Source organism: Manacus candei, unplaced genomic scaffold (assembly GCF_025592945.1).
Source record: "Manacus candei isolate 608988 ecotype Guabito, Panama unplaced genomic scaffold, ASM2559294v1 h1tg000017l, whole genome shotgun sequence".
Classification (NCBI taxonomy): Eukaryota; Metazoa; Chordata; class Aves; order Passeriformes; family Pipridae; genus Manacus; species Manacus candei.
The window spans coordinates 26,576,643-26,593,611 of record NW_026138065.1 but is presented as its reverse complement, the minus strand read 5'-3'; the positions used below and the strand labels follow the sequence as shown (position 1 = coordinate 26,593,611).

Genomic DNA, 16,969 nt, shown 5'->3' with positions numbered 1-16,969 from the left:
GTCAGAAGCCTCCTGAGCCCCACAACCACAGCACAAAGTATGACTCTCCTCAAAGAGCTAATCTTGTTTCTGAATAAGAAAGTGTAGTTTTAATTTGTGTAATCTCTTGAGGCCTGGTCACATTACTGGAAGAGTGATTACTTCAGAGAAACAAGCCCTTCCCTCTCTCTACAGAATGGAAGTGCAGACTTTGGTACTCAGCTAATATGAGTGTACCTAGTCACTGTAGCTTTCTCCACATGTTATAAATGTAGGTTTAATAACCTGTTGTACTGACATCCTTATGACATTATCTCAAATTGATTTAATTTAGTGCAGAAGACTGACAAGAAGTAACGTTGAAATTTTTATCTCAAAAAGACAAAAACAGCGAAGATGCAGCCTGCAGCTGTAACACTTTGGGCTGTGCCCAGCCCTGCTGTAAGATGAAAGCAGAGGGTCTCATGCCTGCCTATGAGATGATTCCATCCAGTTCATTCTGACAGGGTTCCCTCAGGTCTTATAAACCCACAACTGCAGATGCAGCAGTGGGTTAGATGGGGGTAGATTCCTAAAGCACTCCCAGATGACACTGCTGTCATTAGTCCACCAATTAACATTTTCACCAGACGGCAGGAAGCACTCAGATCTTCCAGAAGCATCATTCTAATAGCTATGAACCCCTTTCTGCATTAGGTGACCAGACACAGTGATTTTGAAGAGGGTAGTCACATTCTTAACTAAGCATCAGTCTGCCTCGTGATGCACAGTCCCAGCCTAGTCTTTATTTCCTAGCCTATACGACATGCATCTCACTTCCAGGTGGCACTCAGTGTCACGGTGACATATAAATTGAATTTATGAAGCTCCTTAAAAATTCAGGTCAAGACCTGATGCCAGCTTTCCTGTACTTTGTGTAGCCATCTGAATTTCCACAGAGAGGACATAAAAAATGACCATTTCAGAGAAGCACCATATTGCAGGGTTTTAGGTGCCCTCACAAAGAAGGAGTAGTAACTCAGGTACTCCCTTTCTTGTGGCCAGGTGAACACAGCTCTTTGATATCCTCAGAAGAAAGCCTTTCTGCTTACAGTTACAATTACAGCAGACAACAGACTTGTTACTTGGAAATCGTGTATTTATTATCTATATGGACATCCCATACATGAGAATCAGCATAGGGTGCCCCAACAGGTGTAATGTAGAGGCCACATGATGACAGTGATGGCTCAGAAAAAGTGATGCTGTTAATTGCAGCAATTAAACAGTAATGACATAATTAATGCAAAAATTATGCATGGCTCGAATCCAAGCTATTGGAGTGCAAGAGGTATTCATCACACCTAGATGAAAATCATTCCTGTTGAGATGATATCATATGTGCTTTTATGACTTGATCAGGGAATATGGTTATGGGGAATTCAGGGAATAGTGACAGACTATGGTCAGTAGTAGGAGTAGCTCATGGGAACGGCAATGAAACACAGAAGACTTTAAATTTGATTGGACGAACTGAGCACTGAAAGTGAGAGAAATTGAAAAAAGTCTTGCTATAGCAAGACCCTGCAGATCCACAGTCCAGACAAAAAGATATGTGGCCTCGCAGAGCCAGATGCAAAGCACTGACTTCAGTTGCAAATATATTCAAATGGACATTAGGTATGTTCCTTTCCAAATGCATGGCGAGAATCTGGAACAGTCAAGTTCTGGAACCAAGTCAACTGGTTCGTTTTTCTTTTACAAAGCAACTTTTCATGAAGAGTAGGTTTAAAGATCAGCATTAACTCTGCATAATCCACATCCTGCAATTCCAGTCTACTATGTTCAAAAATCCCTAACTGAGAGAAGAAAGAAGTTAATTGATGTGAAGAAATTTGTATAATATTGCTTAAACTTTGTATAATATTGCTTAAACCAGGTATTCCCAGATAGCTGGTAAATAAAGCGTAAAACTTAAAAGTAGTCCAGCATGTTTGCTCCATGCCTGCCCAAGCTCTCATCTCCTTCTGCAGTTTAGCTTCTACATTTTTGAAAATCTACTTTGTCACATTTCAAGATATCTCCCAAACAGGGCTGTTAGGAGGGCATGTTAAAAATATGGCTGAAAAGGCCTCATAAATTGCAAAGACAAGATTTTTTGGGTGAAGTTGAAAGCCAATTGTGGCAGTCCACAAACACAGAGAGTCACATCAGTGAGATGGCTGCGCCCACTAACTCCTTCCCACTTCTTGACCAAAGATTATTGCTGGGATTGCTATTTGGTTGTGCAGCAACAGCAGAACTGTGAAACAGTAAGAGTTGTTTGGCCACGCTACAGGTTGAGAGCATTGTATGTTTGTTGGTCCAGAAACACTTTGGATTTGTGAAGCTGGACTGAAAATGTGGCCAGCCACAAGTCTTTCCCACAAATCCAGCTTAAAATATTACTACTATTTAAGTGGTTGTTTACTTGAACTATATTATTTATGCTTCCATATTGGGTACCTTAATGTGGTGATAAATAAACCCAAAATGTTTGCTGTGTATTACCATACATTTTACTGACTGATTCTTCCTATGGACAAGGGCATTGGCCTCAAAGAAAAAGGAAGGACTCAGCAATGCCTAGGCTGAAAGTACACAGTGCATAAAAAATCTAGTTGCTTGTGCAGAGTTTTCTTGCTTGTTTTTTGTACCATGGCCCACAAGCATTTGCTTTGAACCAACCCCTCTGTGCTGAACCTAGAATCCTTTCTCTAGTTTCTTACCAAGTCACTGGAGTGAAGTCACCAGGGAGTTCTGAGAGTCAGAATTAGCATATGGTGTACAGCTTTGTCCTCCAGTAGCTTCAAACATTTTGGTTTATTAGTGTCTAGCTCGACATAGAAAGCCCTGAGGTCCAGTAAAGTGGACCTAGTATTTGTGTTCGTGCAAGCACACACTATATTGGCCATTTGGCTTTATGAACATACCTTGTTCGCTGTCTAAGGAGGAGTGATGGTTTTCCATTTAGACTGTGGAGTCTACTGCTTAATAATAAATACACTCCTGACATTGTTAAATGATAGCCTGCTTCTAATAAACCCCATGCTGATCCCTGTGTTGGTTAGACTGGGTAATTCATCTTCCTGGGCTGTTAAAACTTTAGCTGGGATTATAGAGATGACATGAATCAGACACGATCAGCATGTCCCCTGCTGCTTTGCTCATTTTCTCCCCATAACAAAATGCTGGCTAGTTTTCTCTTTGCATTGCAGATCTTGTTATTAGTTGATTTCATTATTAATTGCTCCTAAGCCTTGGGAGGCATTTTCAAGGCACGTACATAAGGGATCCACATAGTCTACAGCAAAACACAACTGTACTTTCATGCTCACACTTCTCCCAGGGTACTTGATATCAAGTTGTAATCCCTTTGTGTTAGTAAAGAGCCTGGAGCCACACTCCGAATACACAAGAATTAACCGAGTGCTTCAATTTTTTCCTTGATTTGCTACCAGAAAGAAAAAAAAGAGGGGAAAAAAAGAGGAGGAAAAAAAATCTTATTATCCTCAAATCTAATTACAGCCTCAATAGTTTCTGAGGATTTGGCTTTATGAAGTGGTTCATAAAACCTTCCTTGTCATTATGCCCACTAACACCCTTTGGTCTCATGCACTGATAAGGGCTTGTTTGAGTAATTTTAAATTAGCTGATAATATGCTGACAAGTAGACTGCAGGATGCACCAGGCGGCCAAGTGCCCTCGAAAGAGCAGCCTCCAAGAAACAACTTGAGACTGCCTGAACAGACCTGGCTTCCTGCTCCATCTGGGTCCTGCCAAAGGTAAATGGGCTCCCACTGGCTGTGCTGAGCCTGGCATTGGTTCCCCCAGGAGCAGGCATGTCATACCAGGCATGCACAGCACACCAACAGGGACTTTCCACCAACCAGCATTGATGGAACCTCCACAGCCTGCAGAGATAGGGCTCCAAGGGCCCCTGCACAACCCCGCACACTTGAGCACGCAGGACATACGACATGGGAAGCAAAGCTCGTAACTCCCCATTGCCTCACATTAAAGCAGCTCAGCGCTGACCTTTTAAATCACAGACTGGGTAACACTTGGTCACTTCATGCCCATCCACCCACCCACAGCTGCTACCATTATTATTTGCCACAAAAAGTTGAGGTCAGAAAAAGTTCTTTTTCCTCCCCCAATCCCGATACTTCTTACAAAATCCAGTGGAGGCACCATGATTTTCTTTCCCTTTTGGATGCTTGTGTTCTTCGGCACCTTTTGACAACTGCCATTAATTATCATGATACATGAATATGGCACCTTTCATTTCCACAATTGCATACAGTCAAAACAACAGAAGATTTGCTTTCTGCCATCAAAGGCAACATACTCAGCTGTGAATGTCACCGTTCCCAGCAGAACAACCAGTGCCAGCCCCAGGCCTGGTTCATCAGGGTCTTTTTCCCTGTTGTCTCATGGACAACATGACTTGGCATCTACTGCTAGGAGTCCCATCTGCTCCTGTTTGGGGAAACTTATCAGTGTTCTTGAGCCAACCTGACACTCCTGCCAAGGGAAAACAGCAACGCAGGACCCACAAACCATACCCAGTCAGTCTTACAATAACTGGAGCTGACAACCTTGTACTTGGGAAAGAGAGGGGATGACTCCAGCCCGGAGTTGGACTGCAAATGCACCTATACCTTCAATACCACAGTAGTATCTCAAGCCCTGATACCTCTTCAATATCCTACAGATTAGATCCTAGTACACATCAGGAAAGCCTATTACAAAAAACCAAGAGATGGGAAGAAGGGAGGGAGGGAAAGATGGTGGTTTTGTTGTGGTTTGGTTTTTTTTTTTCCCTCCCTGCTTTTCATTTTAAATTATATTTTCTGTTTTGGTCTTTCTGTAGGTTGGCTGCCACACTACCTAAACAAACTGGCACCAGCTGAGGACCAGACTGGAAGGACAGAATCAGACAAAGGGAAAAAGAAGATACAAGACTGTGGTGGGTTGACCTTGGCTGGACACGAGGTAGCCACCAAGCCATTCTATCACTCCCCCTTCCCGGTTGGACAGGGGAGAGAAAAATAAGATGGAAAACAACTTGTAGGTTAAAGCAGGTTACTAAGGCAAAACCAAAAGTTTGCGTGTGCACAAGCAAAGAGAAAAGAAATAGGTTTAATCTCTACTTCCCACCAGCAAGCCATGCCTGGCCACTTCCAGGGAAGCAGGGCTTCAGCAACTGTAGTGGTTGCTCTGAAGGCAAACATTGTAAATAATGAATGCCTCCTCCTCTTTTTCCTAGCTTGTATATCTGAACTGATGTCATATGGTATGGAATATCCCTTTGGTAATTCAGGTCAGCTGGCCTGGTTGTGTTCCCTATCCAGGATCTTACCCACTCCCAGCCTACTGATGGGGGGGTAGAACGTTGGAGAAATAGTGCTGATGCTGAGCCTGCAGTGCTTAGCAGCAGCCAAAACACTGCTGCATTATCAACACCTTTCTAGCCACCAATGCACAGCACAGCACTGTGAGGGCTGCTATGGGAAAATGAACTCCATCTCAGCCAGACCCAATACTGAATCTATCCAAAGAGAAAAGCAAGCCACACGTGTCACCCTCCACAGGTACCACTTACTGACTAGCAGTGCAGGTAGAATTTCACACACCAGCTGAAGGCGGCGGGAGCAGCGCAGCATCTTACTTAGAAGGCAAGTCCCTTAAAGCAGATAAAGCTGCCTTACTTGCCCCAGTTATGTGTTCAGGGTTACACCACCAGGCCTCACGAGTCTCTGTAATATGATTGGGAAGTACGATACACCTGTCCTGAATTACAGCAGATAGGTTTATCTCATTTCAGAGCTAATTCACGGATGGGTAGAGATCAGATCAGCTGTAAGAAATACTTTTTATTGTGGAACTTGTTATTCATGGTAGGGTGAAAATGGCTTCAAAGGTGATCCTGAGCACTCTGAGGGGTATCTTCTTATCTCTAATGTAGTTTATACAAACCAAATTGGTTTTTGCTTCAAACATCTCTCCATAGAAGAAAATCAATTTCAGAATGCAGTGGCTGTGATCTTTCAAGCCAAGGATCCATTGCAAACATACCAAGTGTTTGGCAATGCAAAGCTGCAAAGACAGGACAAGTAATGCCTGTTATCAACATATGTGCCGTGTCCAAATCAAGGTTTCACATCCAAGGCACTGAATAAGCCGTTGCCACTCTAACAACAGTTTCATTAACAGAAGTGAGAGTATGTTGTGACCAGATAAGCAAATTTCTTTTACCCCCTACAGCATTGTGGGGCAGCCATTTCAAGCACTGGATCATTTATCAGTCAAAATAAAAACCCCTCAAAGCGTAGGGTGCTGATCCGAGATCCACCCAGGCTCTCTGCACTCCTGGGAGCAGGTGTTTTCATGCTCACATGATATGTAATGCCCTTGGCTTACTCCACAGTCTCACCTGATCTGCTGCAGCAGCCTCACACCTCCTCAACTTACTGTGCATCTTGTGAACCCACCCACCTTGCCCTCCATCAGTTCAGGTGTCAATCAGACTACCTGCCTGTGCTTCCCACAACTGCCAAATCTCCAGGAAAACTCCCATTCACCTTACCTTCTGCACAACCCTCCCCAGGTCAACTTCCCAAAGATTAGTAAGGAGGTGAAAGTAGCCTCGGGATGAGGATTTGGAGCATTCTCTCCCAACACCACATGCTCTTTTGCTTCTTATGAGATATCAGTGCTGTATGTTCTTGTTGTCAGTGGCCTCAGGCAGCTGAAGTCCAGTAAAATTTGTAATCACTATCTAAACTGTGTTGGCTTAGGCCAAGAGGGTCAGAGCTAATGTTAGTAACACCCTTGGATCTGGTTGTGACTACATGTATACTTTGGGTCTGATTGTGCATTTAGAGAAAACAATCATCTCTGTAAGAGAACATAGTCTGGATGTACATGGGGGTGATCCAGGAACTGTCAGCAGGAGCAGAATACATGAAAACTGCTCAGAATGTTTCTAACACTGATTCCTCTGAAAACATTTCAAATGCAAGAACACCATTACAGCACCAGGATGCTGATCTCCATTAGAATAAGCTCAGACAACTTCTCAGAAGCTGAGAGAAGGAGGCACTGTCTGCTGCAGACACACACACAGACACATGGATCACTAAGCCACAGCCAGAGCTGGGACCATGCAGTGCATGTTTAATACTTGACAGAAGTATGGCTTCTCTGAAGGACCACAGGAGGACTGCAGAGGCACATGGTCTTAGTAAGAAAACTGAGGGTTAGGCAGACTGTGCTCTGGTGCTGTTATAAACCTGAACCTTTCAGCCTGGGAAGAGTTCTAATTTTGCAATATCTTTCTTTTATTGCATGTATCAGGTTACATACAAGCTATGAACATTCCTTCTCCTTTTTTTCCTCCTTGGTTGGTTGGTTGGTTGGTTTTACAACTGAATTTAACCCTGTGCAGTAGCAATATCTTGTCAGGACACTTCTTTCATATAAATCACAGGAAAATGAGAGACATTACTCATTGATATGGACAGTTGATAGATAATTACTAGATGGGTGCTCATGCAAAACTCAGTCTTGAAACTCAGTCATGTTTTCTTTTGTACATCGCACTCAAACAGCTTGGATTTCTTCAGAGCCCAAGTAATACCAGAAAAAACAAAACAGTCCCCTACACCACAAAAGCAGCATTCTTACCTGCAAATTTACATGTTGCTTTTCATCAGCTCTAAGCTAAAATGCAGCTCAACTTGAAACTTAATTAGACTCAGTTGGAGAGGTGGTAGCTTGCAACAGCTTTTTATTCTTATGGGGTTCTGAAGGCACTTCCAGCAAGTAATACGACAGTGGACATTTGGAAAACATCTATAAATCTGGGAAAATTCCACTTAAGTCTCAACATAAGCTGGACACTCACACCAGGCTTTCTTAAACTCTTTGGCCGTCTAAAGCAGCTGCATATTAAAACTGGAGCTGGACTGATCATTCAAAATTAATTTAGCCAGCACATTAATGAGCTACAGTTTCTTCTGCTGCTTGTGTGCAATCTGCTTCACTTTCCTTCCTTTACCACTTCTACCAACAATCCTAGCCCACAGTTCTTCACTAAAGCTTTTAAGATCAGAAATTTGAGCAGCGCAGATCCTACTGCACAGTTGTGATCAGAGCCTGAGCCTTGAATCCTGACATACTACAGACCTTGGTTTGCTTAGGGCAGTGTGGTGGGTTGATCTCATCTGGCAGCTAAGCCCCCACCCAGACACTCCCTCACTCCCCGCCAAATGGGATGGGAGAAAGAATCAGAAGGGCAAAAATGAGAAAAACTTGTGGGTAAAGATAAAGACAGTCTAATAAGTGAAGGAAAATGAAAGAAAACAAAAACAACCAAGTGATGCAAAGGCAGTCACTCACCACTTGCAGACTGATGCTCAGGCAGGTCATTAAGCAACACCTCCCGAAGTAAAATTCCCCCCAGTTTTATTGCTGAGTGTGACATTATTTGGTATGATGTCTTTGGTCAGTTTGGGTCAGCTGTCCCAGCTGTGTTGCCTCTCAACCCTCTTCCCCAACCCTAGCCTACTTGCTACCTAGCAGGGTGAGAGATGAAGGCCTTGACACTGCGCAGGCACAGCAATAACTAAAACATTGTGGTGTGTTATCAACACCGTTTTGTTCACCAGTCTAAAACACAGGACATTACAGGTTGTTATGAAGAAAATTAACTCCATCTGAATCAGACCCTCTTCAGGCAGATAAAAAGGGTTCATGGAGCTACTAGCTCTAGAGACTGCCAGTCCAGTACTGCTGGAATTGCATGCAACAAAAACTAATCCTTGGCTTTCTCTCTGTTCAAAACATTCAGTCTTCACTAAAAGTTTGGGAAGCTGTTGCAGGGAAATGAAGTAAGCTATCCCAAGCCACTCCTAGAAGCAGAAGGGATTAGCACTCAGGGCTGCTGCTTGAACCATCAGTATCCATCCATCTATTTTCCTGTTGCATTGCTGGATAATCAAAACCTTTGAATTCAGTTTCCATCTCTACTATTAAATTACTACCTCGCCAAGTTGTAACCTGAGGTTCCAAGCACTGATGATTTTTGTTGTTATCTTATGGTACTCAATGGTACAGAGAGAAGATGAACACAAAATACCTGGAAATCACATAATCAGCAACATAAGGACTGCAAGACTTCTCCAGCCCAACTAAAACCAGATACATTTTTTCTCAGTGGAACACAGATCTCCTTCATGATGCAAGGGGTGGTGCTTGTTTGAATTTTTATTTTGGGTCTTTTTGATGTGTTTTTTTTTTTAATAGCCTTAGTTGGCTCTTTAAAAGCCAGTAGTAGTTCTAGCCCCAAGTTTCCTGTTCTGAATCTAATTTTTTCCAAGGCACAAGAAATGACTTACCTGTAGATCATAAAGACTGTCAAAAAGCTCGACAGCCAGGATTAGAATCATATTTTCTACTTTATCTTATTTTCTTCCAAGGCAGTGCAAAATGTTACCAAAAAGCATTATTACCAAATGACATTAGGGCTTAAAAAGTATTGGCATGGGAGCCCATCTAGATACCTATCCGTCACATTTATCTGTTCACAGCATGAAAATAAAGGCCTACACAAGGAACAAATACAAAGCAAAAACCTGTCTTCAGTCTATTTTAATAAGTGAAATAAACCTAAAGGTATGCGTTGGATTTCAGCAGCAGTTAACCTTTCCCCTGACATGATGCAAGGTATCTGCAGGGATATTAAGCAGATTTGCTAAATGCCATAGTGGGGCTCACTCTGGAGACTGCCAGAGCATTGCCAGCTTATATAAACCTTCCCAGGAGTTAGGCTGATAGTCTCAGGCTTCTCTGAAAACATTGCTGATCCGTAGGGATAATCTCATTTCTTGGACCATAAGTTGTAGCCTAAGGGTTACAGCTGATATATGTGTGAGACACAATCACCAGCTTGCCAAGTGGCTGCTTTACCCAGGTCTGTTAGGTGGCTTTTGGGCCTGCAAGAGACTCATCAGCTGAACTTAGTTGCTACTCTCTCGTAGGGGACACCATTCCTGATGTCGCCCTCCCCACTGCCTGCCTTCCATTGCCCCCAAACATGTTCACAGTGATCACCTTAGTGCATGTTTTGGAATAAGAGGGATTTGATATAGCATTTGTGTTTCACAAAAGGCAAGAGAGCTGAAAAGCTGGTCAAACGATTCCTTCCTAGAATACATCCCTGCAGTTCCCATGGGTCCCTGTGCTCGAGCACACACACACAAGTCCTGAGGTAGCTGTTTTTGCTAAGGCAAAGAGAGCTTTGGCTGTCAGTAGAACAGGTATTTTCAGCTTTGTTGGAAAACAGTAGAGCTAGATAGGTCTGAGGTCCTGCTCAGTGTACCTGGCAGGTGCTGGACTTCAAAACTAACGCCAAGATTTTCAGAATCGAAGTGCCAGCAGCTGGGCAGTCCCAGGCTGTAGGCACCGTACAGGTGTGAACCTGTTAAGCTTCAAGCTCCTGGGAAGTCCTTTCCCTTGTATGCACTAGACTGGGAATCACTACCACTTGCCTGACACCACTATTGTGAGAAGTAGGTGTGATATTTCCCTGTTCAATTAAATAGAAGAAGCCCAAGGTCACAGCCCTTCTTTTTGAAATGGGTCCATTCCATTTTAAGTGCTTCCCTTTGTCTCCTTTGCAAAGTGGTGGCATGGAAACAATGCCACCTCCTACCATGAAATGACAGCTTGCCCCAGCCCTTTTACAACAGAGGCCCTTGAGGCGTGCACCAAGGGAGCTTGATGAGGTTAGTAATCACTGCAGCACATGAAAAGCATGTTGCACTTCGACCTTTTGTACATAAAGAGCTACACTGGTTCTGCCTCTAAAGCCGGGGAGAGATTTACACATATGGCTTTCTCCCAGCACTGAGGGAGGAGAAACTGAGGCAGTAAAATCCTGAACGCCAGCAATTTATTCAGAAAGGGATGCTGAGAGCGCTTGAAGGCTTAAAGCTTATGGTGCTTTACCTACAGTTTGCAGCAAAGGGAAAAAAAGGATAGGATTTTCATTAAACCCTAGTATTTTTAGAGACACAAACTATATTTTTCTTTTTCAAGTCGCACTGACTTTCGCACTGCAAAAGTTCTCTGAGAGTTTTTACTTCACAAGAGCTGTGTGCACAGCTCTTGGAGATCCACTGCCTGTTATCTGTTGCTGTAGTGGCAGCTGCCCTGAAAGACAGGCTAGAAACAACCTTCCAGTCTTCTATGCCTAAGACCCTTTCTGAGGTTGTCTGTCCTATTGTCCTTTGGCAGTCACACCTCACTCCCACATACTGATAGCACCTGCCACGACCTCTGGTTAACGACTTATCTCCAAAAGCTGAAGAAATAATTTCTGCCAGGTCTGCCTATGTTAAATGACTTTGAAAGAGACTATGTCATGACACAGACTTCCCTGCTCACAGTGTGACTGGGGAATCCCAAACCTTTTCTTCAGTACTTCATATCTTGGACTAGAAGATACCTGGGAAGCAAAACCAGGTAATATCCCTTTTCCTTTCTCAGAGTAGTTTCTAATTTTAATTACCTTCACCATCGCTTCAGTAGCAGCACTTCATGGCAGTCCCCTCTTCTGTAGTTTGGAAATTGAGAAACAGAAATATGACACAATTACCTTCAATTACCAAAAATATTACTTTTATGGAATAAAAGTGAAAATTTGATTTAGTCCAGATCTGAAGCAGTGAGAGAGACACAGAGAGATTATAGGGGAGTTTTCAGCGACCCATGGCCTCCAGAGAGAAGAAATAATCATGTTACTGCATTTCCTCCCAGCTTCACAGCAGTTTATATCCTTTAATCTCACACACTGAATCCTCTGTTTGCTTGGGCTTTGGAGATTCAACAAGCCCTATGTGCAGTTAGCACAAAGCAGGATTCCCCCACTACCTGCTGTTTTGATCCTGGCCACAGACATAAATGACTGCTCTGCCTCTGTATACACAACATGTACGTGGATTAGGTACAAATTCAAACGTGCAACACGGCTCCACCCATGCTGTCTGCAGAGACAAAAACATCCACAGCAGTAAAAAGTGCAAAGATAATTCAGTGTTTTCCACTTGATCCCTGGAGATGTTTCTTAGCATCCCTTGGCACATCCCACCTTGTGCACCCACCTCAACCCTCAAAAGCTATTGAGATGCTTGCTTTGCTCAGTCCAAGTTTCCTTTTGGTCTTCAAGGCTCTTCTACCTGCATTTTCAGGTGGATAACCAATACTGTGCACACTGAAGTTCTATACAGCCCATAGCAGGAGCCCCAGCATCCCTTTAAAACATTTCAAGCTTGTTTTTTTGCCATCCCTTCTCTCTGAATGCATGACTGCCAACAGGCCAATACCAGCTGCATGCCTTAGAGTCAAAATGCGTTGTTCAACTTGGACTGCTGTGTCCCATTTTTATTTGAACGATTCTTCTTCTGCCCCACAGCACACAAAGACCCCCAGTGGTTTTGCATTTGAGCTCCAGCTGGTGCATCTTGGCTGCGTGTAGCAACGTCTCAGTGCCCGTCCCTGCCGTGCAGCTCCTCCAGCAAGTCAAGACATCACCATGTCCCAGCGCTGACTCATGGCTGTGCTCTCACAAGGGTTGATGACAAGCTCTTTAATACTTTCATTCGTGTCCCCAATCGTCTCAGTGTCCAAACAGAAGCGTGAGGCTATGTGTTCAATGTGTGACCCAACTTTACCCCATCGCTGAGGAGAGAGACACACGAGAGGAAAAACAGATGAACAAGCTTCCACCCCATTATATTTTTACTGTACTGTTCCAGCATCAAAAGGACCGTTGTCACCAAGCCTCTGTGGCCTGATGCTGGGAAGCACAAGGTCCCCAAACTCGCACCAAGCAGAGCACACGCTGAGCATTTTTCCCATCAGAAGCACACTCATTTAAGCTCGGCCTCTGCCTGGCTTCAGGAAGATAATACATTACTAACAGCTTTTTCCCCAGGTCACTGGTTCAAATGCCAGCTCAGTGATTAAGTGCAGAGAAACGTTAGCATCTGCTGCCTGACTGGCAGCCCGTGTGAACTAAATTGCCAGTTTGGGTTTGACTTCTGCAGATAAGTATCCAGATCACCACCCTCACTAATAGACGTCCTTATCAACACACTCATTTAAGAGGCAAAGGGCTGAACAGGCCAGAGTCTGTACTCCTGAATAGACTGTGCTTCCCAGATGAAGTCAGAACACACGGGCCATTTACTGTGCAGTAATACTATGATGAAAGAAAGGGAATCTCAAAGAAAATGGGGGATCAGTGAAAGGGCTCACCTGCTTGTTGTCACCTTCTTTACAAGGTGACAGCAGCACCTGGGAGCCAGGGAAGAGCGTGTACACAGACAGACACAGCTGCTGCTGGCGGACTTGGTGGTTGTACGTGTATGTCCATTCCTGCAGAGAGGAAGAAAAAAAGCGAGGTGAGAGATCAGTGTTGACTCTTGGTACTCTTCTACCCAGAAAACCAACACTTTGGCTTGGATCCTGCCCCTTCTGAAGGCAAGCACAAACATCATTGACTTCAAGAGGCACCAGGACAGGTCACTGTTTCAAGCCTCCCCAAAACTGCAGCTGTTATTGGGGGACTGCAGGTACCAAAGAAAATGTCTACAAAAGCACTTGGAAGAAAATGGTTCATGAGACAAAAGATTCCATAGCTAGAACTGGGCTGTGGTTGGGGGGAAAAAAGGATAGGAAAAAAGCAAAAGAGACGCAGAAATACTACTAACCACACAATGTGGAATCCTGTTTTTCCAGGGAAGAGCAGCAGAAATGTTTTGCAGCTGGTGGTGGGAGAGGTGATACAAAGCAAATGTCTGCAACTCCTAGGATTCTGTTCCCAAATATAACAAAAATCAGGGATAAAGCTTGGCTTTCTATCAAGGCAGCAGGAGCAAATTCCAAAGGTTTGCTGTACTGGTTTGCGATGACCACTGCTACTTCTGTTCCTCTGGGCTGTCTTGAAGGTTTTTTCCTCATACTGCTTTTCATGTTCACCTTCTCTTATGAGCTTCTCAGCCTAAGAAATAAACTTTGGAGGAACAGAGACTTTGCCCAGTGTGATGCTTACCAAACAACAGGGGCTCTCTGGGATTACCCTCTTTTTCACTACTGGATGTTTTACTTGGGAAAAAAGAGAAGTAGCTGATAGTTTGACCAGAATTTCTAAATGTGCACAACAAAGCATCAGGCATGTACAGATACATAGCCCAGGAGTATTTCACAGAAGTTTACTTCAATGTTTATTCCAGTTGAACTTTCCTATCATTTACCAGTGTTCATATTACCCAAAAGCAGCTCCTGAGAGGATCCCAAGCAAGAGTTGTCTCCTTGCTATTTGTGTGAGTACACAAATAGACAAGAGCTGTTTTGGCTGATGGGAAACTGCAAACCAGGCTTTTGCATAACTCTGGAGGGAGAATTCTGGAACAATTGTTTTGCTTATAACTTTGTGTGAGCATCAACTTTAAAATTAGAAAGAGCGGGGCTGGAAGGGTTTTCTGAGGGCCCCTAGCCAGGGTGCAAAGCAGGATCAACTCCTGCTATGTAAATGGTTCTGAGCAGTCAGGTGAGCAGCAGTGGGAGCAAATGGAAAGCAGGTTTCTGAACTGTGGCAGGGCAGGTGAGCAGGACTGGAGGACAAAGAGCAGGCTGGCTTCACTGTCAGAGGGCAATAACCCTGCTGGAGAGACAAGGCCAGGGAGCAAGAGGGTTTCTGCAACAGCCCCCAGTAGCCAAGGCAGATGCTTTGACACAGTACAGGCTATGAAAACGCAAAACCTGCTGTGAAAGGAAAGGTGCAGAGAGAAAGCAAAACAGTTCAGAGCTCAGATATGGAGAGCCAAAGCTCCGTGAGAAGTGATGTGAGCAGTGGTGTTGGCAATGGAGGGGAAGGCAGAGCTCAAACATATGGCTATTAGGCTGAGGCTGGAAAAATGAAGGGTAAAAGGTGCTCCTGGGAGACTTCAACCCTTTCTAAGTGCTGGAGGGGAATGTGAAGAATGGCTGCCCTGCTCTCAGAGCTGGGATGCCTGCAGCTCTCCCGACTTTGAATGGTGGAGGTTTTTTGTTGCACTAGCATGAATTATTAGAGCAGGGAAACGCTTCCACTCCTTTGGTATTTGTCACCGTCAGCAGCTCTAACTCCTCTCCTCAACTTCAAAACAGACAGCTACAGGCATTTAACTCCTGGGAACATAAATCCCACTTTGATTCAGGTTCTTAGCCACCTGGAAGGGAAAACACGCTTTTGCACAGCAGACCCAGCTCCACAAGGATTTTACACTGTGATCCTCATACCCCGTGCTTCTTAGCCCACTACTCCCCACCAGCTCATGGAAATCAAACCTGGCTTTCTGAACAGCCTGCCCACAGGCTTCTCAGTGAGCGCTGCCCAGGATTTGGGCACATAACAAGCATTCATTTTCAAAGCTGTAATCTGCACCCAAAGGGCCTTCTGGCAACTAGTTCTTCTTTGTCATATGGAGCAGAGTTTACCTGATCCTACAGTGAACATATTCCAGACATCCCAACCATGCACGCTGTCAGCTGCTGTGTGTAAACCACCAGCCTGGGAAATCAGGTGCCAAATTACTCCTGCATCTGTGAAGAACCAAACCCTACGGGGCAAGCTCCAACATCTGTTCTTGGTGCCCACGCTACTACAAGCTGCTTTGAAAACCTGCTTTACATTTTTAACCAGTTGTTAGTCATTCTACCTCAGGACAGGGCTGGAGCTGCATCCATGATGCTCCTCAGCAGCAGCTAGTTAATCCTGGACTTGTGTATATGTTGGATCCCCCAACTAACTCAGGCCATGGGACTTTTGTTTTTTTCCTTTGAAGTCTTAGCCTCCTTGCTTCACTGAGGTACCTCATGGAGGACTGCTCCTCACAAAGGTCCTCCGTGCTTTTTTGCCAGGCCAGGCTCTGTTCAAGCCTTCCCAATATTCACATCCTCTCAAGGCAAGACCATTCTCTCATTCAGCAATGGTCCATGGGATAGAAAGGGTGGTGGTAACCATCTTTCCTAAGCTTTGTTCCTCATAACAAGTGAGGAGTCCAGAGCTAGATGTATGCATTGGTTCGACAGCTGACATTGGATCCTACCCTCTTGCCCCTAGGCTGTCCTTCTACTGTCTTTATCTCAACTGACAGATATTCACACAGCTCATCTATTTTGGCAGAATGGCTCTTTATGAAAGCCAGTCCTGTTGAAAATGTTTTATCCAGCTCTAATCATGTCTTGTCCCCTCTCAGTCCTAGATGAAAGCCAGAGAAAATGATGCAGAAAATTAAGAAATCTGTGGGGTACAGGGGGGGAGTCAGTTGAACACCACAGAACCCATGAAGGGCTCTGAGTTCAAATGCATGCAAATGGCCATGTAAATTTTTATCTTACCTCATATCTTTCCTTATTTGTAGCAGTTGGGATTAAAATTTCTGCCTTTTTCTTCTTTTCCATTAGAAACTACTTTATCTCCTAAACCCTGACACCCCTAGCACTGACATGGCCAGCACAGCAGTAACAACAAAAGAGCTTCACACCATGGAGGTTGTGGTGGACAGTGTAGCCCATGGTACTCCTAATGAGATTTTCAAGGAGCTAGCATGGCTTCAGGGTTGCAGACTGGCCTGAAGAGATGCCATCAGGGCTTAGAGCCGATCCCAGCACCAGTGAAAAACAGATATACGAGGTGAAACTGAAATCAAGATTTCCGGCCTTTTCAAAGACAAACACAAGTGGTGGTGGAGTAAGGAGGAAGAGGGTGGGCTTGGAGAACAGAGCTACCAGCTGCATACCACCACCAGCAATCCCCCTCCTCCAAAGCCTCAGCTAACACTAACCCCCCATCTGAGGCTTGTGATTATTTTTCAAGGCTTTAGCATCATTTGAGCAGGCACCTGTCACTGTTACTCAG

The 16,969-nt window shown here is 44.3% G+C and overlaps 2 protein-coding genes across 2 annotated transcripts in view; both read right to left on the bottom strand.

The window, feature by feature from the left end:
* The window catches only part of CAPN13 (calpain 13), a 76,948-nt gene extending 64,714 nt beyond the window's left edge, over positions 1–12,234 (bottom strand). The window contains exon 1 of the mRNA XM_051783581.1: positions 12,168–12,234. The gene's annotated coding sequence lies outside the window, so the exon portion shown is untranslated. The remainder of the gene's footprint in view (positions 1–12,167) is intronic.
* The window catches only part of GALNT14 (polypeptide N-acetylgalactosaminyltransferase 14), a 96,065-nt gene continuing 90,759 nt past the window's right edge, over positions 11,664–16,969 (bottom strand). Inside the window, exons 14-15 of the mRNA XM_051783590.1 lie at positions 13,324–13,443; positions 11,664–12,744 (exon numbers count right to left, since the gene is read on the bottom strand). Of these exons, the coding sequence (XP_051639550.1) occupies positions 12,586–12,744; positions 13,324–13,443 (279 nt within the window). The 3' untranslated portion in view covers positions 11,664–12,585. The remainder of the gene's footprint in view (positions 12,745–13,323; positions 13,444–16,969) is intronic.